We start from the raw sequence: 26,350 nt of genomic DNA on the forward strand, positions 1-26,350 counted from the left end.
TTTTTAATTTTCTATTTTTTAACCTTTTTCATTCCTTCCAAACTTTCCAGATAGCACATTTTCAAAAAATACTACTGGTGCTGTGTCACCGATGTGGTATTTTAATAGCTGCGGACATTAGAACTTGGCCAAAGTTCTCTGAATTTTCTTGTTTCTTCCTATTTCCTTGGTTCTGTTCATTTATTGTGCTTTGCTTTTCCAACGGGACAGCTCACAAATGTGCGGCAACCCTTAGCTGTCCACCCGCGTTAGCTGGGCGGGAGGGAAGCTCTGTGGGACTGGGAGACGTGAACGGTGACGGAGGCCCCCACGCCGAGGAGGCCGCGCGTCAGCGACTTTGTCTTCCCAACCCCTCACTAGGGCCTCCCAGTGTCAGCAGAAAAGAATCTTTCACCTCCCGCCTGGGCTGCTTCCCGCCTGCTGGCGCACGTGTGGAGCTGGGCAGTGAGGCCGGGCTGGGCTTCTCACCGCCCGTCGGTGCCCAGTGCGGCTTCCAGAGCTTCTCCAGTGCTGACTCTCCTGCGCCCTAACCCGCGACCCGCCAGAGCGGAGGGGGCCATCTGCTGCCTGGGAGACAAGGGCCAGCCTCAAGTACTCACCTCAGCACCTGTCTTTGGCCCTAAGTCTCACCCCCACTTCCACAGCACCCCGTTTCTGACTGAGCTCTCCCGCCTTTGGTGAGTTCACTCCCCCTAGACGCTCCGATTTCAGCTTTTCTACCCCTGACTCCTCCACCTGCTTTTAATGTTACAAAAAATTGCTGTTTCCCGCCACCCGCTCTGTCTCTCTCCTGCTCTCTGCCCTGTATCTCCTTTGAATTGTTTTTCCTGCGCTCTCCTGCCCACCTGTGACTACGTAGGTGCCTTTCTCTCTCTCCTTTTCCTAACAAACCAGCCCTTTTCAAAGGTTAAAAAAAAAGCCTCCCCCTCGCTTTGCCGTCAGCGGAGCTCGGAGCAGGCCGCAGCGTCCCGGCCAGGAGGCGCCCAGCTTGAACACGGCTTTGGTTTCCAGCCTAGAGGCCTGGCCACGCTCAGGTGAACCAAAGCTGTAACTTCCAAGACGACGCAGCGACGGCGTTGCACGTCTGAGCAGGCCGTGCGCTGCCGACAGCCCCGCTCCCCGTCCACCTCGGCTGCTAGGGCGGCACATCTCCGACCACTGGTGAATTCGCTGAACGCGAAGTGTTTTTCAGGAGTAGGAACCGCAGACATAACATTCCGGAAAAGACAGGAAAGAAACAAACACGCTAGAACTGCCACATGCTCCCCTAAAATCAACACAGAGCCTGGGAACCTGTGAGCTCTTAAGAGTATTCCATAGGGAGAAACAAAATAACTACTTTCACGTACAACTTATTTAATATGAAAATAGGGTATTAAATACAACTATTAAGGGACAAGTACCTTCAGAAGTCTCTGGACTTTGTCACTGTAAAACGCGTGGAAGCGGCCTACGCTGACACGCATGACAACTCCCCCGACCCGCGACCCCCCCCCCAGCCAGCCCAGCAGGGAGCCCTCTGTCGAGGGGACAGTCCTGTCCATCGGCTCCTGCCCTGCTTCGCCCCCCCCAGGGGGGGTCAGCCTTCTGAAAGGAAACGGGCAGTTGCCACCGGCAGCCCCGCTGCGCTCCCCTGACTTTGCTAACTCGCTTTGTATCTGGAGTTAACAAAGCACAGCAGCTGCCTGGCGTGAGCACGCAGAGGCAAGAAAATAACCCCAGGAAGGGAAACACAGGCCAGAGTGACAGGCCGAGGGCAGGACGCGTTCCGGCTGGGCGAGCGCTCATGGCCACGCGCCGGGCCGGCCTGCGGCCGCCGGGCAGGGAAGGGCCCGCAGCTGCCGCACCTCCTCCTCCCGTGCCCGTCCCGCTGCGGCGAGCCCCTGGGACACACGCACTTCCCAAGTCCTAGAAAATAAATAAGGCAAATAAAAATCCTTGGGGTTTGCTCTGGCCCTTGTTTGAGCCCCGGAGGAGGACGGGCGGGTGGGCGAGGACGTGCAGTGCGCTGCGGGCTCAGCGGCCAGGACGGCGCCCCTGCCTGCTCAGGGCTCAGAAGTCGTTGTCGCTCTCGTCCAGCGGCTCTGGCTCCCGCGCCCTCCGGCCGGGCTTGGGTGTGAGCACGAGGCTCTCGTCTTCCAGGTCGTCCTCGTCATCCTCGTCCTCCATGTCGACCTCACTGTCCTCGGAGTCCTCCTGCGGGAGGAGACAGCGGATACCACCGGGGGCCCCAGGGCCACTGACCCGCCAGCAGAGACCCTCCTGGTTGGTGTCCGAGCAGGTCGAGGAGTCGTGGCACAGCAGGAGGCGCGTGAGGGGCAGAGTGGGCTGGGCCAGGGGCCCGGCGCGGGCAGGAGTCAGGAGCCTGCAGGCGCGGTGTGATGCCTGGGTGGGCGCCCAGGGCGGGCTTCCCCGCCGAGGGCACAGCACCCTGGACCTGCCCCGAGAGCCAGCGGAAGCCGCCCCGCTCCCCAGGACCCAGCACACCGAGGGCAACAATCAGGGCAGGGCCTGGGGAGCAGGAAGGGGGGCTTTAGCCAAGCGGGACGGAAAGCCGCCCAGGAAACGGGGCAAGGAGCACAACGAAAGCAGCAGCCAGTGGCTGGCGCAGGACGCCCATGCGGCTCCGAATCCTTCGAGTCCTGCGTCCCAGGGAAGCCAGAGCGGGGGTCACGCCCTAGATGAGTCCTAGCACACACGCTGCAATTTCCTTCCTAGCAAAGCAACACAAACCACCCCAAAGCGGCCCTCGTGCTCTCCACAGCTCTGCCCGACCCCGTCCCCTCCTGCGGACTCCTGGGGGAGCTCTGAGCGGGGCCGGCTCCCTGCATGGCCTCTGGGAGCTCGCTCAGCTGCTCCCACCCCGCCTCGCCCTCGTGCTCCCGCTGAGACCCAAACATTCAACTGCGTCCAGCCCGAAGGGTCCCGCTCCGTCCTCCTCTGGCCTGCAGGTTGCGCCAGATACAGGCCCGCAGGACACAGCTCCTTTCTAGAAAGCATCTGCAGGTCTCGGGGTGCCCCCACCTCACTTCAGCACCCCTTCACCTCCCTGATGCGGGGCGGGCTCAGCTCAGGGCCCTGGAACTCCTCTTTCTACTCTCCCCTCACAATTGTAGCAACCCCCATCCCTGTGGCTTGAGGGCCACCCACACGTGGATGGCCCCCCAGAGTCGATCTTCAGCCCAAACCTGCCCCTTGACCCCCAGGCTTTAATTTCAAGTGGCCACTCGACACGGGACAGGGGAGTCCTGCCGCAACTCACACTTAAGACCGTCCAAAGGCAAACGCCTGCTCTCCCAGCTCCCTCCTGGGCCCCAGCTCCGGGAGCGGGAACACCGGCCCACTGCGCCTCCAGAGGTGCCCTTCGTGTCTCGGCCTCCAACATCCAGTCGGCAAGACCTGACGGCTCTCACCTGAGAAACACGCCAAGGCCTCCCACCCCCGCGGCGCCACCTGTGGCCGGGCTGTGCCCTGTGAGCTACACCACTGCCCGCACCTCCAGCAGCCGCCCCGCCGGGTCGGCCCGGCGCCAGGGGGGCTCAGGAGTCCGGGGGCCTCAGGAGTCCATGGCAGCACCTTGCACTTGGGAGGAAATGTGGGGCTTCCCACATCACATAAAGCTCTACACGGCCCCTGATGCCACTGTCCACAGTTCCCTCTGCCCAGGAACGCCACTGGCCGGTCCTGCCATGCAAGAGCCACACTCCCCAGGCCTTGGAGGCCCCCCCAGCACCAGAGACCTGCCCTGATCCGCCAGAAGGCAGCGCCCTCTCCCTGCATCGCTGTCGCTCTGCCCTGAGCCTGTGTCTTCTGGCCGCAGCGACCCCTGAGGATCTGCGGGGCTCTGCGCCCTGAGGCGCGGGCGGCTGCTGCGCCCTTCCCAGAGTCCACACCAGCGCCTGGCACTGGACGCTTTGAGCCACCCACCAAGTGCGAGAGCGAGCACAGGGAGGCGGGCCCGGCCCCGGGAAAGGTGCATGTGGCCTCCCTGAAAGAAACCAGAGATGCCAAGCACAGCGTTGCCAGCAGCTCTAAGAAAGCACTTGTTCTGGAAGCAGAAAGCAACACGGGCCAGAACTAGGAGCAGCCAGCGGCGCTCTGCAGGCGGCCGGGCCAGCCGGGCCCAGCCCCGCCCTCTGCCAGCCGCTTGCCCGGCTTCTCCCTCCTGGCACTTTCTGCAGAAGGACTGGGACCAAACGGCCAGCCCCTCTGCACAGGAGCAGGCCGGCTGTCTGCGCAGCTGGCAGGGAGGCTGTGCCCTGCCTCCTCGCAGCGCTGCCAGGGACTGAGTAGCGGAGGGTCCAGAGAGGGGACCCAGCTCCACAAATGGGCCCCAGCCCCGGGCCCTGATTCCCGCTCTGGTTCGTGCAGGGAGCTCCCCACACAGCAAGGCTCACGGCGCTGGCAGCCTGACGCCACAGCCCCTCACCAGCCTTGGAGGCCCCGTCACGGCCCTCCCACGATGCAGCAGGAGAGCGATGGGTGAGCCGCGCCCCTTCCCCTCTGGGCTGCAGCTCAAGGGCCCCACGTCTCCACGGCCACGGCCTTTCTTGCCTCGTGTCTCAGCGCTCGCCCTCCTCCCCGGTGTGGATTCTGGACTATCCCACCACTCCTTGTGGGGCCATTTTTTTTTTTTCAGGATTGTTTTTATTTTTTATTGTGGGGCCATTTTGAGTGACTTCTTGCACGGGAGACATCCGGGACGGGTCTTGGCTAGTGCTGAGAGGCTTGAGACTGTCCTCACCCCACCCCACCCCACCTCACACACACACACAGATGAGGAAAAGGAAAACCAACCTGCTTCTTGGAGCTGGAAGTCTTGCATTTACCTAAGAGAGCTGGTGCTGCTTCCGTCTTTGGAAAGCGAGAATGGAAAGAAGAGTGAGCAGGAAGAAGCAGCAGGAAGCGTGCTCATTCGAAAAGAAAAGAAACGCGGCACCAACAAGCAGACAAGAGAGTCCAACTCCTTGGGAACCAAGCCCAGCCACGCCGCCCGCAGGCCAGCCCGGCAGGGGGGACAGAGCACGGAGGGTGCCGGGCAGGACTCACGTCGTCGTCCGAGTCGCCTCCCTGCATTGTGCCCACGATGCGTTTGCCGGGTCTTCCTGTGGGCAGAGGCAGAAATTATGAAAACCTCGTAAGATAAGGCAGGAAGCAGCATTCAAAATTTGCTCTCCTTCAGGAAGTTCAGAAAGAAGGATCACAGTAAAAAATTTACTTAAGAGGCACCCGACTAGGCAGAACTGTCAACAGACGGCAAAGCGTTTCTGTATCTCCGCTTTGGAAAAAGGAAAAGGACAATAAAGCGTTAGCACAAATTACAGCTGCAAAAATAGATGCACATCCTGTAAGTGTTTTGGGGAAACCCCACTGTGTTCCATGCCAGTGTACCCCAGAACAGACGAGCCAGCAGGCCCCCTTTTATGGGGTGGGGCCGCATGGACTTGAATCCACACCTGAGCTTCAGAAAGAGGAGGGAGGCAGGTCCCGACGGGGCCATCTTTCAACACCCTCATCAGCTAGGCCACTCGCCACTCCACCTTGCAGTGGTACCATCTGGGTGACCCCCGCCAGCGCTCAGCAGGGGCAGAGTGCTGCACCCACAGAAGCCAAGGAGCAGCACCAGGGTTGGGCCTTGGGGAAAGGCAGTGAGGGCAGCTCCAAGAGGAGCTCACTCAGGACCGGCCTGGAGAGGGCCACCAGGAGCCACTCCCGAACCTTCCCAGGTCAGAGAAGAGGCCCTCATGTTGTCTGTGGTCTGCTTACAGTCTTGGGGCGAGGGCCCTCCCACGCCAGTGCCAACCCCTCCTAGGGCCTGGCGTCCCTCTGTGAAGTGGGCATCACCTCTAAACTATGCCAGGAAGCTGTTAAAAAATAAAGCAAGAAAAAAGGCGACCAGAGCATCTAATTTTATGAAAATGAAATGCAGTAAGGGTGGCCGAGCCCAGCACAGGGAAGCAGCTACCGACAGAAGTTCCCGTGACGTGAGGAGATGCCCCACTTAGATCCATGAAGCGGGTAACAGGCCACAGGGTATGAGAGGCGCTCTCGGCGGAGACAGGGCAGTTCAGTGTTGTCTATCAAAACCAAAATCTGGAAGCTCTGGTCTAAGACTTCTGCCTTCAAATCGCCACTCACAGAAACCTAGAGAGACACGCGGCTGCACAGGCGCTGGGCAGGCACGGGCAGGGAGGGGGCGGTGGCCCCGCGGACGCAGCAGAGAACACAACGCTCAAGGGAAAGGGCGGCGTGAGGACACGGACCCGCAGGGCCCAGCTGGGCCGAAACGTGCCTCGGCTGCTCCACGTGTGGGCTTGCCCGTGTGTGAGGGGCACCTCCGCCACTGCCACGACCCCTCTGAGGTGGGCCTGGACAACCCCCGGGGAGCGCCCACACTTTTTGTTGCTTGAAGCTTTCGCAGCGAGAGAACAGGCACTGGAAGAACATCTTCGAACGCACAGGTGCTCCGCGGAGCCCCTTATGCATGAAATCTTGGCTGGAAGGGACATAACTGGACTGAGCAGCTCGGATCCCAAGAGGGCAGGGAGAACAGGGAGGCGGCAGCATTCGGGGCGTGCCAGGCCTCAGGTAAGTTCGGCTGTTCCCAGCCGGCGAGGTGCTCTGGCAGCCAGGACGAGCCGAGGGGTTTCAGAGCTGAATCCTGACAGGCCAGCGGGCAGGATGAGCCCCGGAGCAGGCCGCTCCCAGGGCTGCTGCCCGGGCCCCCCAGGGCGGGGAGGAGCACAGCACCTTGCATGAGCACCTCCATGGCCGTGCGCGGCTTGGCCAACCGTCTCTCCTCCAGCTCGCTGTCAGACTCATCCTCCTGGATGTCGATGTCTGAGTCCTCGGTACCTGGTGGGGACACAGCAGGCGAGTCAAGGGGGTTCCGCCATCGCTTCCCGAACAGCTCTGCCCCCTACCCCCGGGCCTGCACAGGCCAGCCGCCCCCTCAGCCTCTGCTCTGCTGATTCTGAGGCTCCCGGGACGTGCTGAGGTGCTGGGGGCAGGGTCAGCGTGGACGACAGGCTGTGGCTGCTGTTTTTCCAGAAGGTTTCCAGAGCAAGACAAAAGTGGGTCGATACATCCGTGAGAACACACTCCAGTACGTAAAACTGGAAAACGCAAGAGCCATCTATCACTGAGCCACAACTCAGTAATAAAAAGACAAAGAACCTAAAAACGCGTCAAGGACTTGGACCTCGTTCCAAAGAAGACGCACAAAGGGCCGGTGAGCACAGGAGGAGACGCGGCCTCATCAGCTACCAGGAAAATCAACCAAAGCCACAGGAGATGCCACGGACACCTGCTCAGGGATGATCCTTAGACCAGCGCCCAGCAGGAGCACACTGGGCCCGGTGCGGCCCCACCAGCTCCCCCAAGTACACTAGACACAGGTGAGGTCACTTCAATCACGTCTCACCCGACCTTATCTGTCTGAAACGTCATTCCAAAGTCACCAATTTCAAAAACCCTTGAGCACGCCTGCTTCTTTCGCTCACCAAGTCTTCCGAAGCTGCTGGCCGCGTTCCACGAGCAGCACATCCCCCTGGACCAGCCGGGGCTGAGTGCTGACGGGGCCCGCGCCCTCATCACGTGCCCCAGTGCCGGCGCCCCCGGGGGACCGCAGGAGGCAGCGGCTGGCGCTGAGGCATGGTCCCCCGCTCCCCAGCGCCACACCGGGAATCGGGGCTGTCGCTCAAGCGCTCTCTAGGGCTGCCTGCGTCTGCCCGGGCATCAGAGGGCCCGCCAGTTCTAATGCTGCGGCCGAGGCCTGCGGAGGGCACAGTAGCCAGGTCGCCACCAGCAGGCGGAGAGCAGGACCGTGGAAGGTGAACAGCTGCCCCGGACTCTCCCCACGCGCAAGGGAGGAACGCCTCGGCCTGCTCCAGCTCTGGACCCCCGGCGACATCCCATCTCCTCCACTCCCGTGCTCGCCTTCCTCAAGCCCCGTACGCCAAACCCAAAGCCCAACCCCAGCTGACTTTTCCTCCCGCTTAGCAGAGAAACTGGGCTCCACAGATGTGAGCCCCCACGATCCAGCTCATCCAACCTGCCCGCCTCAGTCCTTCCTGCGCGTTCACACCTTTCCGCACTCAGGGAAACGCAGCCCCTGGCTCCCGGCCCCGTCCTGCCTGGACTGGCCTCACCTACTGTGCTCTCCCCCCGGCCCTCCTGATGGGCCTTTCACTAGAGCAGCATCTCCTATACTGACCCCCACTTAAAGCTGCACGTCTTAAACTCCCCTCCCCAGCCCCACCTCTTGCTCTGCTTTCTACCCCGGAGGCCTGGTCCACCTAGTCTGCCTCCTCCCGCAGGCACGAGCGGGAACAGGCCGGAGCCCTGTGCCCTGGGCGCTGAGGGTTCCCTGGCACCCAGCACTGCTCATCCAAGAAACGCCAAGAAACTGCTCATCCAAGAAGGATGTTGCTCTTCTTGGCCTTAACTCATGCCGAAAGGTACGATGAGATTTTCCTGTTCTGGGTGCTTCTCACAGGTGGAGGGTTCCGAACTGCAGAAGGCTTTCTGTACCCCCGACCCCGACGCTCTGGGCAGTGCTCCCCCACATGCAGAAAAGCAAAGAAAGGCAGGGCAGCAGAAGACCCCTAAGATGAAGAGAACTAAAGGTGGTCCTTCCCAGATAGCTTCCTAACCTCTTTGCCCACTCTGTGCAATTAAGTAGTGTCCTTCATTAAACTGGCGTCAGCTAGAAATAATTTTCCTGAAAAAATGCAACCACACATGCTCGGAAGAATCTTTGTCCGGGTGGCACAGGGGTTAAGCACAGCGCTGTGAAGCTGTCCGCCGCCTCGGCCGCACGAGTGCGATCCCCGGCCAGGGAGCTACCCACGGCAGACCTCTCCCGTCTCCCCGCTGCTCCCCTCAGCAGTGGATTTCAGTGGATCTGCCTGTTCTGTTCCCCACTCTGTCTCTGGTGAGTCCTCTCACCCCCCAACACCTCTGGCCTGTACCCTAGCTCTTGTATGCATAAATAAACAAATCTTTAAAACAAACAAAAAAAAGAATCTTTGTCCTTCAGAGGATCCCAAACCTGTGGATCACACAACCCATGCCCGGGCTCAGAATGGAATGGAAAAATAAGGCAAGGCCAGCAAGGGGCCTGACCGGGCTGGCCACTCAGTGCTGCCCTGGGCGGGCCTCCCAAAAAGACAAGCTCCTCGCCTGGGGTCATCGCTCGGGGCTGCTGGTTCTCCTGGCTGACCTGGAGCCACGAAGGGGAGGGGCTGCTTCGGCAGACAGGCCCTTGGGATCTCCCACACTTGCCCCTAGAGGCTCCCAGCAGGCCCTAACCTCCTTGCAGCTTGCTGAGACTCAGGAGAGAGGCCAGAACCAGCACAAAGGCCCTGGATACAGAGAAGGGACAGGCCACGCCTTACCCCCCAGGACACCAGCCTCAAGTGAAGAGGTCGTCAGGAAGACAGAGGGCGGAGAGCGGGATCAAGCCGGCACCTCCCACGCCAACGCCCGGGAGCTGCCGGAGAAGGCGCTGACCCCTCACAGACATGCCTCGGAACCGGGGTTTCAGAGGCTGGTAGCCCCACTTTTCCAGGCTTGCAGAGCAAGTTTGGGTTATTGGGGGGCTATCACTTCATTGCATTCTGAGACTTGCTTTCCTTACATTTGCCCTGAAATAAGGAAGCTGCCCCTGCGGGACCAAGCTTTCCTCACGGTTATCTACATACTTCAGGCCAACGGTAGCGCGTCAGCAGGGACGCGGCTCCAGTCGGTGTGAGAACCAGGCATGCTTTAAATGCCTTGTAACTTAACCAACCTCCAGAGCGCGGGTTGATTAAAATGGCCCGACACAAGGGCGTGAGCGAACCGCCTTCTGAAAATAACTGAAAGACGCGCAGCATCTGCCGAGTGGCTGCTGTGGGGTGCTCACCTCCGCTCTTGAGCAGGCGCTTCTCCTCCTCCTTCAGCTTGTTCTGCATCAGGCGGAGAGTGTTTTCCGCTTCCTGGAACAGCAGAGACAAGATTCAGGCCAGGTGGCTTCTAGGGCGAGCGCTACCATCCTCGGCCAGGAAGGGCAGGCGGAGCCCGGGTTGGGGAAGTGCGGAAGGGCGGGAGCCTGCTCAGAACCAGGGCCACCTGCTCGCACCTCAGGGTGAATCTTTGGTGCCTCTTTGGACCCAGGGATGCCCCCACATGTGGGTATGAAGTGGCCCAAGTTTATTTCCACGGGCCCTTTACTCGTCTTTCCCAGGCTCGCAGTTAAACATCCTGATCTCCAGGCTCTTTTCATCGTCTTCAAAACATGCCTGCCCTGTACCCCGCTCCTCCATGACTGACCCCCATTCCTCCACGGCCTGAACCCTGCTCCTCCACGGTCTGAACCACGCAGCAGCAGCGGCAAATGGGCGAGTGTGCATGTCACTCGCAGCCGGCCCTCCTGGACAGCAAGAGCGCTTCACCAGACTCGCTGCAAGGACAGCGAGTAAGAGGGAGACAGGCCGGGTCTCACCCCAAACACGCTTCAAATGACTGTTCTCACGTTAAACAGAAAAATCCCTAATGACTGTTCTCACGTTAAACAGAAAAATCCCTAAAGAATGCGGACAATTCAAAGTGAGAGGAACTTGGTCCAATTTCCTTTGCTCAGTCCCTTATTCACCAACTCTGCGGGGATCGTTCCCCACGGCCTTGCCCGGGGGCAAGAGGACTCTGTAAGAAGGGTGGGCGGGCCGGGCCACACATATTTCTTACACCAATCGGTATAGCCTCAGTCTTCTTCACAAGCCTCTGATTAGCTACTTTGGGTGATTCAGGTAACCAGGACTTGCAGATATTGAAGTGACTGACCAAGCAGGGCCAGATACATAATTTGTAGGACTCAGCGCAAAAAATACACTGAAAAACTATTAAGAATTTTAAGATGGGGACAGCAGAGCCCGAAGGAAGCAGGGCCCTTCCAACCTCCTGAGCGCCACAGGCCTTGTGTGGCCCCGACATGGTCCCGAGTGTCCAAAACCACCACCTAACAGCAGAGACTGGGCACGGGCTACCGCACCAGCAAAAAAGGATCACATGAGCAACCCTCACACTGACGAGGGAGAAAAGCGATGAAAACATCCACTGACTTCTCCCACGGGTTACTGACACCGACAGGTCGGCAGGCACAGCTGACGTACCAGGGGGGCGGCCTGCACAGCGCGGATGGGCACCCACCTCGAACCGCTCCTGCTCCAGCCGGTGATGGTCTTCCAGCTGCTGTTCCAGGTAAGTCAGATTGCGAAATTTCTCTAAATAAACATCATACTGCTTTTGCAGTTCTTCCTCAATCTTCTCATACTCGTCCATAAATGCCGGCCTAGAACCACCACACAGAATAGAATGTGGAAGACAAATCAATACACAGAATGAGTGTGCCGGGCTAGCTTGGATCCCAAGGAAAGCCTCTCCCAGGCAAAGCGTCTTCACTCTGACAGCTTCTCAGAGCTCACTTCCCTGCTCCTCCCCCCACTCCCAAAATAAACTTAACTTTTTTAAAATCAAAAAGATGTGCTCTTTATAAAAACTTGAAATAATCCTGAAAGTACTAAGAAAGCAGCAAAATGTGCTCATGATCCCATTACTCAGGCACTTCATAGCTGACACACACCTTTCCAGACTTTTCCAGGCATAAATACTTGGAGGAGGGCATTTTCAGACAAGTTTTAATTTTTTATTTAATTTTTTAAAAGATTGATTTATTTATTTATACAAGAACTCAGGTAGGTACAGTCAGAAGCGCGGGAGGGTGAGAGGATTCACCAGAGCCAGAGCGGGGAGCAGAACAGGCAGAAGGACCGAAGTACACTGCTGAGGGGAGCAGCGGGCACAGCAGGAAAGGTCTGCACGCCATGTGGCCCTTGTCGGCGGCCGGGGATCAGGGATCGAACTGGCGCTGCAAAGGCTGCGGGCAACTTCGCAGCCCAGGGCTCAACCGCTGCGCCACCAGGAGAGGCCCAAGACGAGTTTTAAAAACATGACTTTAAAGGTAACTTTGAAGTCTTTTCCTCACTCATGAGCCTCGATCTCAGTGAATTGCTGGAGGCGGCCACCTTGCGTAGTGAGCAAAAGGGCCTTGACCTGAGTCCCTAAGGCATGTGAAAACACATGCGTCTCGGAGGAAAACCTCTGGGTGACAGGACTTGGTGTTGAGAGCCTGGAAGTGAACTGTGTACATCTCCACAGATTGACAACAACAAATAATGAGCGAACTTCCCAGGCTCTGGCTAGGAGGCGATAAGATTATGTGAGTGAGAACTAACCACCTGGTATCCTACTGTCTGAAGTAAATAGATAATAGTAAGAAAATAGACTAATCATTTATACATGTTATCATTATGTGGTATGCTTTGATGTTACACCTGTTACAATTAAAATAGTATATAATGAGCACTAAGACAATAAAGATTTGCTGCATGCTGGACATGACAGTCCCCCATGTCTGATCTTCTTCACCGTCGCGGTTTAGGTTCAGACTCACTAAAAGTCCACAGTGAATCATACCCCAAAAACATCTCTCAGAATCAGCAAGTGCAACACACACTATGTTCCCTGGGCCCAGGCTGCACAGGTGTTCCAGGATTATAGTCAACCCCTCAAAAAAGGGAAGTGTTGGTTGTTAAAAATCAAAGCTAAGTTTTAAACCCATAAAAAATTTAAAAATATGATCATAACTTAAAAACCCTTTTCAACTGGCTTACCGAATTTGCTTTTTTTATTATTCATCTTACAGGGAAAATGCTCTTCTAAAAATATAAACAGGGCCTTCCCAGTGGTGCAGTGGGTTTTACGCAGCGCTGTGAAGCTGTCCACAGCCTCTGCAGTGCCAGTTCAACTCCCGGCTGGGGAGAAACCCACATGGCTTGGCAGACCTCTCCTGCCTCGCCCACTGCTCCCCTCAGCAGTGTCTTCAGTCCATCTGCCTGTTCTGTTTTCCGCTCTGTCTCTGGTGAATCGTCTCACCCGCCCGCACATCTGGCCTGTACCCCGGTTCTTGTATAGATAAATAAATCCTTAAAAATAAATAAATAAAAATATAAACAAACTAAAAGTGAGTTTATGCTCTTTTACCCCAGAGCTAAATACTCTTCTATTAAAAGGACTTGTGGGCCTCCCCTGGTGGCGCAGTGGTTGAGCGCTGGGCTGCGAAGCTGCCCGCAGCCTCTGCAGCGCAGGTTCGATCCCTGGCCGCCGGCGAGGGTCCCACATGGCGCACAGACCTCTCCGGCCGCCCGCTGCTCCCCTCAGCAGTGTATTTCGTCAGTCTGCCTGTTCTGCTCCCCACCCTGGCTCTGGTGAATTCTCTCACCCTCCTGCGCTTCTGACTGTACCCAGCGTTTGTATAAATAAATAAATAAATCTTTAAAAAAAAAAAAAAGGACTTGATGCTCAACAAAAAATGAATTCACAACTCAATTTTGAACGGACAAATCTGTCTGGTGGCCCTGATTTTAGAAGAGAAAGGGGGTGCTCTTGCCTGGCATTCAGCTCAGGGAAGGAGGCTTCGGGGGCTCCCCAGGTCACAAGCTGTAGCTCCCATGCTGCCCATTCGCCTGGCCTGCCTGGCGTCCCCGGCCTGCCCGGCCTCCCTGGCAGCCACACACTCCTCCACGTGCTCACACCTACCTGACGCTCTGCAAGGTCTGCAATCGCTTGCGGTTTCTTTCCAGTTCTAATTTTCTCTTTTCAATTTTGGCTTCCAGATTAGCTTCGTCAGAGGCCACATTGCTGAGCAGGTCTTTAGTCTTCTGAACCTGGGCCTGCGTTTCACAGGACATGACAGTGAGACAGCGCCGCCACTGCGCCGCTCAGAGTGCAGGGTCCTGACCCCCAGGCTCAGCAGCACACAGGGGGCACACCCTCCCAGAGCCATCCCTCATGTAACCAACCAGAAGGAACATCAGTCAGGAGGCCCAATGCAAAGGGTGATTCACTGCCCGGGAAACGAACGAGGGGGGGACGAGCCCTGAGGGCCTGAGAGGCTGCAGCCCACTTGCCAGATGCCAAGGTCAGCCCCGTTTCTGTTCCTCACTCGCTCTGTCTGGTCCAGGCTATTCCCGGATGGAAACTGCAGAGCTGGGGACACACACACGCACGAGCATGGCTCTTATTCAGGAGGGGACAAAAGAAACTGTCGCTGGACTCAGCCCAAATCCACTGCCTGCTGGGACCCAGATGAGGTCCCCTCTTCCTGGCCTCTGCCTCTTGGTGACCAGCCACGCAGAGAAACCACGCGGGGCACAAAGCCGGCGGCAGTGGCTTCCTCAGTCACTGGCTGCGCTGTGAAGCAGCCCCTAGCAGGGAGCCTGGTAACGGCGGACAGTCCAGGCAGGGGTGGAACCGCAGCCCTCCCGCCTTGCCACTGCGCACGCTGGAAGCTGCCTGGGAGGCTGGCCAGGTCGGCCCGTGCCCAGAGCCCCATCTGTGGCTCAGGAAGGCCTGGAGCGTCACCCCTGAGTCGGAACAGGCTCAGTGCCCTATAATGCTGCACTGACCGCTCACCTGCAAGCCTTGGGGACTCACCCACAGGCCCAGACACCCTCCCCCGCGCTCATGCAGCACATGCATGGAAGCCACCACGGCCCTTGATGGCGGCTTTACAGTTTCTTTTTTTTGTCTAAGCTCACGAGCTATTTCCAAGACACTTTCACTAAAACCATTGCAACACTGACGACCACACTGCAGAGGCCTACAGACCCAAAGAGAGGTTGCCCTCACGGGAAGACAAGTGGGTCTCCTTTCTGAGAAACAATTTGAGTTGATGGCAGCTATTTACTATTTCTCTGAATCAAAGTTACATTTAACCTAGTGAAGGGCCTCTCCAGGAGCGCAGCAGGTTGAGCACAGCGCTGTGAAGCTGTCTGCAGCCGCTGCAGCGTGAGTTCAATTCCTGGCAGGCCGGGAGATACCCACATGGCGCAGTAGGCCTCTCCTGTCTCGCCCGCTGCTCCCCTCAGCAGTGTATTTCGGTACCTCTGCCTGTTCTGCTCCCCGCTCCCTCTGGTGAATCTTCTTGCCCCCTGTGACTCTGGCCTATACCCCACTTCTAAAAAAAAAAGGTAAAACAAAAACAAAAACCTAGTGGACTTATCTGACTTCAAGGAATAAAATGATTTTTAAAAGGGTAACAATTCATCAGAGGAGACCAATGTGATAAACACAATTTTCCCTGGATTTCCTGGTGGGGGAGAAGGCCATACTTCATGATCCCTTTGAGGGTCCATGTTACTGCCGTGTGTTCGCCTCGGAATGATCCTGCATCAGACCTTCCGCATGAGGGGGTCCCTGCAGGCGTCCATCAAGGGTTGAGCATGCCCTCTCCTGCTGCTCTGCATAGTGTGCACCCAGGGCACCCAAGGGCACACCCAGGCGTTTGTGACTCGATTCAGCCAGAGCACTGGTCGGCCTGAGACTTGGATGATCTTTTAAAAACGTTTAATTTTGAAATAGTCACAGACTTAGAAACCAGGTGGAGTACGTCACAACACACTTCCTCCTGATCTAGGTGAGGGTAGCTAACCTGATATCTCGTCAACTCTAAACCTCGCAAGAGTAAGATCTTTGCTCTACACAACCACAAACGCTCCTCACAACAGGAAGTTCACATGACTCGCTGCCACCACCGCACCCTCAGCCCCATTCACGGGCCCCACTCGCCCCGGGAGCGCTGAGCAGTGGCCAGGCCACCTGAACATCCCATGACCTGCCTCCTTCCCCTCCACCAGCCTGGGGCGGCTCCCCACAGCCCTTCCCGGACACTCACAGCCTCCTCACAGGTCACTAACCACCCCTCAATTTGCCCCTGTCCACCATGCTTCAGGTCACCACCTTCTCCAGGCCAGCATAGGTAAGCCCGCGTCCTACCAGCTATGTGGGATCGTGGTACCATCGTTACTGGTGGTGTTCACTTTGATCCCTCGGTAAGGCGTGTCTGCCGCGACCCTCCATGTGAAGAAATGTGAAGAAGTACTTTGTGATAAATAAGTACTCTGTGGGGAGCTGCTGTGAAACAACATAAAAGACCTGCCCTTGGGCCTCCCCAGGTGGCACAGGCGGTTGAGCACAGCACTGTGAAGCTGTCCGCAGCCTCTGCAGTGCAGATTCAATCACGGCCAGCTACAGAGATACCCACATGGCGCAGACCGCTCCTGTCTCGCCCGCTGCTCCCCTCAGCAGTGGATTTCATTCAGTCTGCCTGTTCTGTTCCCCACTCTCTCTCTGGTGAATCCTTTCACACACACCCTCCCGCACCTCTGGGCTGTACCCCGGTTCTTGTATGCATGTATAAATAAAATCTTAAAAAAAAAAAAAAAAAAGATCTGCCCTTCATCAGCTTTCCGTGTGTGGTTCAGAATCCATCACTGTGACTTATTTATTTTGGTGCTTAAACTGGCCTTGGTTTGGCCAAGAAAGAGCACTCGAGCCGGCACGTCCTTTGCACGGGCCCCTTTCACTCCACGAGTACTTGCTCACTTCCTGGCGCCACTGCACCCTGCACTCCCCTGCCGCAGCTCTGCAAACAGTTGTCCCTCTCGACCCCCCAAGAGCCCTAGTTCCTCTAGGAACTAGGAACAGTCACGATGGGGGTGCGAGCCTTGCTCAGAGCTAACCACCCATGGACACGCTGTTTGTGTGCAGGGACACATATTGACATACACACAGACATGCACACCCTCACCACACACACGCCTATCAAATGTATTCCTGTGTCGATCTAGACATACTGAAAACCAGGCATTAACCCACACCTCTAATTTCAGGGTTCATTTTAATATTCCCCCTTTTCATAACTCTCTTCTTTCATCAATCTGCTTATATGTAAATAACCGCCCACCCCGGCTGCCCCAGCCACCAACTCTGACTCCCTGGGCTGTGCCATCGAATGATAAGGACAGCATAAAAACCTATCCATCGGAATCCTGTGCAACTCACAGAAAATTCTTGCTTCATAACTGCTCCTAATGTGCACAAGCCGTCCTTGCCTCATGTAATGAATCACCATATGCCAGAGACGATGACACGCGATACAGTTTAGAATCAAGAAAATCGGGTGGCACAGGGGTTACGATGCAGCACAATGAAGCTGTCCGCAGCAACTGCAGCATGAGTTCAATTCCCAGCCAGGGAGCTACCCACAGGGCGCAGCAGACCTCTCCTGTCTCCCCACTGCTCCCCTCAGCAGTGGATTTCAGTCGATCTGCCTGTTCTGCTCCCCACTCTGTCTCTGGTGGATCCTCTCACCCCCTGCATCTCTGGCCTGAACCCCAGCTCTGGTATTTATAAATAAATAAGTCTTTAAAAAAAACAGAATCAAGAAAATCTAGAAGAAATGGTTCAATAAAATGTGAAGAGTCCATAACACAAAGCACTACTTACAAAATTTACCGAAGAACTCAAGAGATCAGTCACAAGAGAAACTGCTCATATTTACCAGCAGCGAGCCACCCGGGCCTCTGGGCCAGCTGTGACGCTTATTTCCCAACCAGCACATCTCTCCCTTGCTGGCCCAGCCTGCTCCACCTTGTAGAGGCGATAAATCAATAGTTGCGAGTTCCAGACACAAAAACATTAAATAAAAGCAAAGTAATCTTGGGCCTCCCCCAGTGGCGCAGCGGTTGAGTGCTGGGCTGGAAGCTGCCCGCAGCCTCTGCAGCAACAGTTCGATCCCCAGGTGAGGGGGTCCCACATGGCGCGCAGACCTCTCCTGCCACGCCCGCTGCTCCCCTCAGCTGTGCACTTCATCAGTCTGCCTGTTCTGTTTCCCACTCTGGCTCTGGTGAATTCTCTCACCCTGCCACGCCCGCTGCTCCCCTCAGCTGTGCACTTCATCAGTCTGCCTGTTCTGTTCCCCACTCTGGCTCTGATGAATTCTCTCACCCTCCTGTGCTTCTGACTGTACCCAGTGCTTGTATAAATAAATAAATCTTAAAAAAAAAAAAAAAGGCAAAGTAATCTTACCAAAATATCTTTTATTGCAATTCTCATCACTTTTTCAGTCTCATTTATTTCCAGAGGTCTGGCAATTGCTTCTGTTCTCAGTTCCTATGGAAAACAATGAAGTCACGTTTTCAAAAGAATAATTCTCAAAACCAACTCCCAGATCTTTATATTGCTGGTGGACAGTTCGCAACAATTTCATGACAGCGTGGATCTCGTTATACACTCTTCTGCCGTCACCTGCTCAAATGCTGATTCTCCACCCCTGCTACCAGCTTGGCCTCTCTCTCAGCTCAAGGCCCTCCTGGTAGCTACAAGGCCCATGTCCCCCTAACACCATGGGCAAAAATGAGCTGACCATCCTTATCTTTTCTCCCACATTAGCTTCTTTCCCTGCATTCTGCTCAAGTGACCCCACACTAAGTGCAATGTAACTTGCTACACTTTCTGCAGCTGATGACAAGCGTCACGGTGCCCTGTCTCTCCCCAAGCATTTCCCATCCATCATCAAGGGGCATTTGTGCCTGTCACAGAAGTACCAGAATCTCCTGTGACATGGGATTTGAACATCAATGCAGTGATGAGGCTCCTGGAGCACTTCTCAAACTCTGTCTTGTGCTTCCTTTATTCCACAATCCACCTCATGTGCCCACTGGCAGAGAACCACCATGGGCAGGATCATGACTTACTCGAGGGCACATGGCTGGTGCCTTGCCGAGGCTGGTGTTGGTCCTCAGTGAATGTTTGCTGAGTGGACAATAGACAAATTTTGGAGAGGGCATCTTCCCTGGATTATGACTGCTCAGAGTTTGAAGTTCTACACTCAGAGGGTCATGGTTTCTGGCAACAGTTCAGCCACTGATGGCTGCACCGACTCATTATGGAATGGTGCTAAAAGTGCCCCCACTGGTGTCATGGTGACACAGCTCCAGTGGCGACGAGCAAGTGAGCAGCTCTCATCCAGGGCCTGCTAGGAATGTGTGTAGACACATGTGTACTACACCTGAGCAGGACTCCCCGAAAGCCTGGAGCTGCCTTGTAAGTCAAGTAGCGAGCAGACACTCATGGTAGTTTTGTCTGGCAAGCATGTTTAACCAAGTGGCAACCACCAGGTCAATATATCAAGAGGAGACGGTGACCAGGCACCCAGCCCCCTTCCCGAGACTCCCATTTCCACTGTGCTCCAGGCACAAAGGCAGGGCAGGAGGGAGACACCATTATACTGCAGCACCAAGGCCAGAGCAGCCACAGCAGACACACCTGATGGCAAGGGAATGAATTAAATGTACTTAAAAACACCAGGCGTGAGCACGTTTGCCTCAGATGTCGTAAATTCTTATAGGGCAGGAAGGGATTAAAGAATAAGAATAATAACTCCACTTCTTAACCTGTGGGCTCCAGACTCTGCTGTACATTAGAATCACTGGATCACTTGAGGAACTTTAAAAACCAGATGGCTGGGCCTCCCTGGTGGCCTAGGGGTTGAGTCTCAGGCTGTCACTGCTTTGGCCTGAGTTCAATCCCCCGCCAGGGAGCTGACCCCCGTGGCGCAGCAGACCTCTCCTGTCTCCCCGCTGCTCCCCTCAACAGTGTATCTCAATAGATCTGCCTGTTCTGCTCCCCACTTTGTTTCTGGTGAATCTGCTCATGCCCCGCACTTCTGGCCTGCGCCCCAGCTCTTCTATGCAAAAATAAATTTAAAAAATCTTAAAGACCATGCCCCCTTACGCCCTCCCAAGGGGATACCACCGGGCAGCAAGATTTGGGAACCATGGGCTTCTGGGAGGCTGCTGAGAACACAGGCTGAGTTCACCCCGCAGGCACCACAACTCCTTTGTGGGCACAAGGAAAGTTTCATCAACACGCCGCCTACTGGCCACTTCTGACCCAGCAGCAGAGGGGTAGCTGCGGACACAGATGCTGCCCAGCTGCCTGGAAGCTGCTTACCCTGAGCTCCACCTCCTTGCCCAGCAGGTCATACAGAGACGCGCCTTTGGAGGTGATTTCAGAAGCGAGCTGCCTGGCTGCTTTCAAATCTGCAATCTGGAAGGGAAATACCAAACCCAGAAACCTCAGTCACAGGTTTTTAATAGGCATCCAGAAACAACCAGTCTGTTCACATGAATTCCCACCTCTGGTCAGGATAGCTGACTACAGAGCACATTTTCCACAAGGCACATCTTTACATCCTGCAGAAGATCCCACGTGCAACTCAAACAAACGCCAGGACTCCTCCGTCTCCCTGAGAAAACCACACTGTCCAGTCAAATATAATATTCCTACAGCCAGGAAGTGTTAGAGGGTGAAAGCAGACACAATGCCCTCGTGGGCCAGGTCCCAACAGGGGAGCTGTTCTATGGGGGGATGGGACCTGGGGAGCTGGATCTGCTTGTACCGTCACTCTCTGTGCTGGTGACTAAAGACTCCACTTTGAACTCTGGGATGTTTACACTCTCCGAGGCTTCAGCCACACCTGGCAGCTCGGTCTTGCTCCTGACATCTGCCCCCCAGAGCAGCTCTCACAGTCACTCTGCTCAGTCACCGACACCTTGTGCTTTCTGACTGGCATCTCTGCCTCCCGCTTCAGTCTGCTCTCAACCCAGCAACCAAAGTAGCCCTTTAACATGAAATTCAAATCGTGCACTTCTCTGCTCACAGATTTCCCCTTTAGAAGAAAAGTCAGGGCCTCCCCTGGTGGCACAGCGGTTGAGCGCTGGGCTGAGAAGCTGCCCACAGCCTCTGTAGTGCCGGTTCGATCCCCGGCCGCCAGCGAGGGTCCCACAGAGCACAGACCTCTCCTGCCGCCCGCTGCTCCCCTCAGCAGTGTATTTCGTCAGTCTGCCTGTTCTGTTCCCAGCTCTGGCTCTGGTGAATCCTCTCACCCTCCCACACTTCTGACTGTACCCAGTGCTTGTATAAATAAATAAACAAATCTTCAAAAAAAAAAAAAGAAGAAAAGTCAGACTTCACCGTGGCTTCCTGGCACCATGTGTTCTCTCTGACCCCTTCCCGTACCACGACCCCCTTCGTCTTCCTCAAACACACAGAACACACCCTTATCAAAAGGCATGTGCCCCATGGGCCTCCCTGGTGGCGCAGTGGGTTGAGCACAGCACTGTGAAGCTGTCCACAGCCTCTGTAGAGCGGTTCAATTCCTGGCCGGCTCGGGAGATTCCCACATGGCGCGGCAGACCTCTCCTGCCTCACTCGCTGCTCCCCTCAGCAGTGTCTTCAGTCCATCTGCCTGTTCTGTTCTCTGCTCTGTCTCTGGTGAATTCTCTCACCCTCCTGTGCCTCTGTGCCCCATTTCTTGTATAAATAAATCTTTTTTTAAAAAAAAAGGCACGTCCCCCTTCAAGGAGAAACCCCTGCAAGGCTTGCTCATTTCCCTCCTTCAGATCTCTGCCGAAAACCCCTCCAATCCCAATGCCAGCCTGTCCCCCTCCTAAAGACACCTCTCGGCCTCCCCAGCCCCTGCTGAGTTGCAGTTCTCCACACGCCTGACCACACCTGACCTGCCATTCCTTCTGCTCATTGTTACTCCCCCAACTGCAGCGTAGGAGCCAGGCCTGCCCACCCTGCGCACGCCTGTGTCCCCAGTGCCTGTGCAGCGCCGGCAGAGTGCGGTTTCAAAAACAGTTGATTTATCGTGACTCCTGCTTTTATCCAAATGCCAATGCATTCAAAACTGACAAACTACCCTCAGTTAACAGAACAAAGAAGGAAACAGTGTTATGACTACCAGACATGTTTCATTCCAAGTTTAAGAAATAAGCTCTAGGGCCTCCCCGGTAGTGCAGCGGTTGAACGCTGGGTTGGTTGAGCGCTGGGTTGCGAAGCTGCCCGCAGCCTCTGCAGCGCCGGTTCAATCCCTGGCCACCAGGCGAGGGTCCCACATGGCGCGCAGACCTCTCCTGCCGCCCGCTGCTCCCCTCAGCAGTGTACTTCGGTCCCTCTGCCTGCTCTGCTCCCCGCTCTGGCTCTGGTGAATTCTCTCACCCTCCCGTGCTTCTGACTGTACCCAGTGCTTGTATAAATAAATAAATAAATCTTTAAAAAAAAAAAAAAAAAAGGAAATACGCTATCACTATGAGGCTCTCACTGGTCCTTACCTTTGAGCCAAGATCAAACTTGAACTTGCTGATGTCTTCCTCTCCTATTTTAGAGCCCTCTAGGCCTTTGGTCTTCATGGCATTATAAAGCACAGAGGTGATCTTCAGTAGTTCTTTCACTGCATATCCATCTGCTTGATAAAGCTTCTTGGTATTGAGTTTTATATGTGCCTTGGTGGCCTATTTTCAGACCAAAAAAAGAGTTTAAAGCCCTTTGCATGTAAAATATAAATGAAATCCCGTGAAGGTAATTTACAAATGTTTCTGCTGACAAGTGGGATATAACCATTAGGTTATATGAAGAATCAAACTCTCATGTGACTCATACATCGTGAGTCAGGGTGCACACTAGTGCAGTGTCAATGGAGAGCAATCTGGGAAGTGATGACAAAATCACAAATGTACCTCTTCTAATCCAGAGAGTCCAATCCTAAGAATTAAAACTATGCATGTACACAACAAAATATGTACAGGTTATTCGTTAGAGCGCTGTTTCAAAGAGCAAGTGACAAACAGCCTAAATGTATACCTGGATAAGTTATACACCTGATGGCATCTGTGCAAGCAACACTACTCAGGCGTAAGAGAGAATGAGGGAATCAACATGTATTTGGTAAATTCTCTAAAATTTACCAATTAAGCGAAAAAAACAATATTCTAAATAGTGGTGTATAACATGCCGCCATTGTGTAAAAGAATATATATCCTATTTGCTTAAAGAAACCCTAGAAGATACTGGAAATAGTGGTTATAGGGAATGGAAGTGAGCAAATGGCAGATACAATAAAAAGTGATTTTACACTGTATCAAGTCATGATTTAAAAAAATCTTTTGACTCACAAAATGTATTTCCTATTTTAAAATAAAATTATTAATAAAGAATTTCAAAAAAAATTTTCTGATAAATGGCTCCACTTCAGTACCAGAAACCTGGTCCGTCTTTCTAACGTAGCTAATTTTATGACTCAAATCACATTTGCCATGAACTAACCATGAACTGGGCAATCGCCTTAATGAAGAAAACTCGGTCCTGTTCACTCTCGACATCAGAAGGGATGTCAGTCTGCGGTTCATACCTGTGCCACAGAGAGAAGACACGTCACTCAAGCGGAAAATCTACCAAAGAGAAAGTGGACTACTGAGAGCTGGAGCTGCGAAAGGAAGCTCTCCCAGCGCCCAGCTAAGGCAGTGACATTAGACACAACCTCAAGCGCAACACAAAACACCAAATGCCTAGTGGAGCTAACCCTCACCCAAGAGTAGGTTTAACTGACTTTGAACATTAAATGTGGGGCTCAGCTTACAAAATTAAATCTATCTCAGACCTTACAGTGTAGTTAAAAGAATCCCAACTACCACTCTGGCCGACAGCCTTTGTCCCAGAGCTGACTAATGAGCTTCGAGAAGTTGCAGTTACTGCTGCCCCATCAGGGATCAGCATTTCGCGTCCTCCGCTTTTCCATACAGCCTGCAATCTAAGAGGGATTTTACATTTAAAAAATATCGTTTAGAGCCTCCCCTCATGGTGCAGGCAGTTGAGCGCAGCGCTGTGAAGCTGTCTGCAGCCTCTACAGCATGGGTTCAATTCCTGGCCGGCTGGCGAGACGCCTACATGGCGTGGCAGATCTCTCCTGTCTCGCCCGCCTTTCTGTTCCCCACTCTGTCTCTGGTGAATCATCTCACCCTCCCGCACATCTGGCCTGTACCTGGGTTCTTGTATGCATGAATAAATAAATCTTTGAAAAAAAATTACAAAAATTAAAAAAATCTTTTTAAAAAGTTGCAGTTACGAAAGATCTCTGCTATGTATTTTTGTGTGTGTTTTAAATGATATTTTAATTAATTTATTTATTTTTAAAGATTTATTTATGCATATAACAGCTGGGGTACAGGCCAGAGGTGTTGGGGGGGGTTGAGAGAATTCACCAGAGACAGAGTGGGGGACAGAACAGGCAGATCAACCAAAGTACACTGCTGAGGAGAGCAGCAGGGAGACAGGAGAGGTCTGCTGCACCATGTGGGTAGCTCCCTGGCCAGGAGATCCAACATGCTGCAGTGGCTGCTGATAGCTTTATAGGTTGTACCTTAACCCCTTGTGCCACCAGGGAGGCCCCATAACTGCAACCTTTAAAACAAAGTTTGTGAATTGGCAAAGCCTGAATCCTAAAAGATTTTACCACAGGGCAATGTAAATTATTTCTCATCAGGGGAGCTCCCTGTCACTCCGGGTGCAGGTGTAGTGGGGAGCCTGCCCCAGTGCCCCAGCTCTGCTGCTTCCCATTGAGAAGCAGGCTTTTATCACTGGCTGGGGTGCTCCCTTCTCCCACTGCTCCTTAAATGCCACCGAGTTTGGAGAGGTGACAGCCGAGTCTGTCAAACTCAAATTTGTTTGAAGTCTTCCTCTTGCGTCACAACAGTATCCTGTTTCTAGGAAGCTAATGAATCAAATCTACTTTTCACCCTCAGGCCTCAATAAAGCACAGCTCTAACCTTTTCACAAGCCAGAGAAGCACTTCAGATACAAGTCCGAAATTCGGTGTGCGGAAATTTTCCATAGAAATGTGTCGAGGGTACCCCAAGGCTCTCATCATCTCGGTAAAATCTGTCCAAGGTAAAAGAGAATTCAGTCAGTTCCTCATTATCAACTTAGTTTTTTTTTTTTTTTTTTTTTTTTTGCTTCTCCTTATTTCCAACCCATGGACGTGGTTTGGGGGACTCCATCAACTCTCTAAGGAGGTTTTCAAAAATTAAAAAAAATAATGATCTGCAACCTAGACAGCATTTAAGTTCATTGGGCATTAGTGGTTGGCCTGGATTCACCAGACAGTAGTTGTCGGTTTTTTGAAATCTGAAGTGATGGAAATAAAGCAGCCGCCGCCCCATCACACGGCACCGGCACCCAACCCTCGTCCTGCTGCAGCGTCACTGTCCAAAGGGGATGAGCTGAGGAAGAGTCTTATCCCAAACCGCACAATTGCTTGACATTTATTAGTGACCAAAATGTTCAGAAATCCACTTCTACATTCTTCCCAAAACAACTCCTCCAGAGGCCCAGCAGAGCGCTGGCCTCACCCAGGGGCGCGTGGGAAGGGAAGCCGTCCGGGGCGCGGAGACGGGGTGCGCCCCGCGCGCGTTCTCACTGGGGAAAAGGAGCACCTCGGAACTGGAAGGAGTGATTTTTAAGGTGAAATTTCAGGGACCAGCACCAGGCTAGAAAACGTGCGTGAAGGGCTTCTTCGGCCCGCGCGGCCTGGGCAGGTGCGCAGGGGCCTCGACAGCCGGATTCGGGACACGAGCGCCCGAAGGCAGGAGCCGCGTCCCGCCACCCCCGCCCGCCCGGCCCGGCCCGCGGGCCCCGCAGCAGGCGGCGCCGCCCCCCCCACCCCCCCCCCGCCCGGGCCTCGCTGCGGCTCTGGAGGACGGGCCTGGAGAGGGCCCGGGGAAGGCGAGGACCCGCGGCAGCAGTGGCGGGCGCTCCCCCCGCCCCCTGACAAGGGTTTTCGGGGTCCCCGCCCGCGGCCTCCTCGGCCTGTGCGCGCGGGCGGCTCCGCGTCCCGGCGGGGGCCTCGGGGGCCGCAGGCGTCGCGAGCCGCGGTCCCCCCGCCCCCCGGCGTCGCGGTCGCCCCCGCGCCCTGGGCCACGCACCCCGCAGGCCGGGCCCGCGACCCCCCCGCCCGCCGGGTCAGGCGGCCCCGCGCCCCCCGCGCGCGAGCGGCCGCCTCGGGGCCCGGGGTGGGGGCGGCGCGGGCCGCCGCGGGCTCGGGCAGGGGAGGGGGCGCCGCGGGCTCGGGGCCGGGCGGCCTTACTGCGGAGGTCGCGGAAAGACATGGCGCTCGGCCCGGGGCCCGCGTCCGCCGCGCTCGCCCCTCGGCGCGCCGGTCTCCACGGCAACCGACGGGCCCGCGAGCCCCGCCCCGACGGCGAGCGGCAGGGGCCAAACAGGCGGCGGCGACGCGGCCGGGCCAGCGCGCATGCGCACCGGGCGGCGGGCGCGGGGGGTGGGGCGCGCGGCCCCGGGGTCACCCCCTGCGCGCGCGGGGCGCGGGCTGACACGGCCGGGGCGCCCACCACGGGCCGGCGCCGCGCCAGGGGCGCCCCTGCTGCTCCTCACGCGCGGCTGGCGCCCCAGGCAGATGCGCAGTGGCGCGCGCCTCCTCCGGGCCCCCGTCCGCCGGCGTCGGGGCGCGAGCGCTCCGCTGGGGCCCGCGGGGCTCCCGCCGCCGCCTCGCCCCGGGCCGGAAACGCTTCCGGGTCCGCGTGCGCCGGCGGTTGTCCTGGCAACCGGGCCG

At 55.6% G+C, this 26,350-nt stretch overlaps 1 protein-coding gene across 3 annotated transcripts; it reads right to left on the reverse strand.

Moving 5' to 3' along the window:
• On the reverse strand, positions 1 to 25,928 carry CLUAP1 (clusterin associated protein 1). 3 transcript variants are annotated; one of them, XM_037507714.2, is made up of 14 exons: positions 25,868 to 25,925; positions 24,552 to 24,663; positions 23,053 to 23,137; positions 22,062 to 22,241; positions 19,897 to 19,992; positions 17,971 to 18,054; positions 13,639 to 13,772; positions 11,191 to 11,332; positions 9,908 to 9,980; positions 6,751 to 6,855; positions 5,050 to 5,105; positions 4,798 to 4,854; positions 2,042 to 2,196; positions 1 to 1,908 (listed from the first exon to the last, which is right to left on the reverse strand). In XM_037507714.2, exons 1-13 carry the CDS (start codon positions 25,887 to 25,889, stop codon positions 2,053 to 2,055), a joined length of 1,290 nt encoding a protein of 429 aa, XP_037363611.1. In that variant the 5' UTR covers positions 25,890 to 25,925; the 3' UTR covers positions 1 to 1,908; positions 2,042 to 2,052. The 3 variants fall into 3 exon arrangements, with proteins under 3 accessions (XP_037363611.1, XP_037363610.1, XP_037363612.1); XM_037507713.2 differs by having other exon boundaries at positions 1 to 2,196; positions 25,868 to 25,928; XM_037507715.2 differs by lacking the exon at positions 4,798 to 4,854 and having other exon boundaries at positions 1 to 2,196; positions 25,868 to 25,928.
• Positions 25,929 to 26,350: the final 422 nt, after the last annotated feature.

This window comes from Talpa occidentalis, unplaced genomic scaffold (genome assembly GCF_014898055.3).
Source record: "Talpa occidentalis isolate TD23 unplaced genomic scaffold, MPIMG_talOcc4v2.1 talOcc4.12, whole genome shotgun sequence".
NCBI lineage: Eukaryota > Metazoa > Chordata > Mammalia > Eulipotyphla > Talpidae > Talpa > Talpa occidentalis.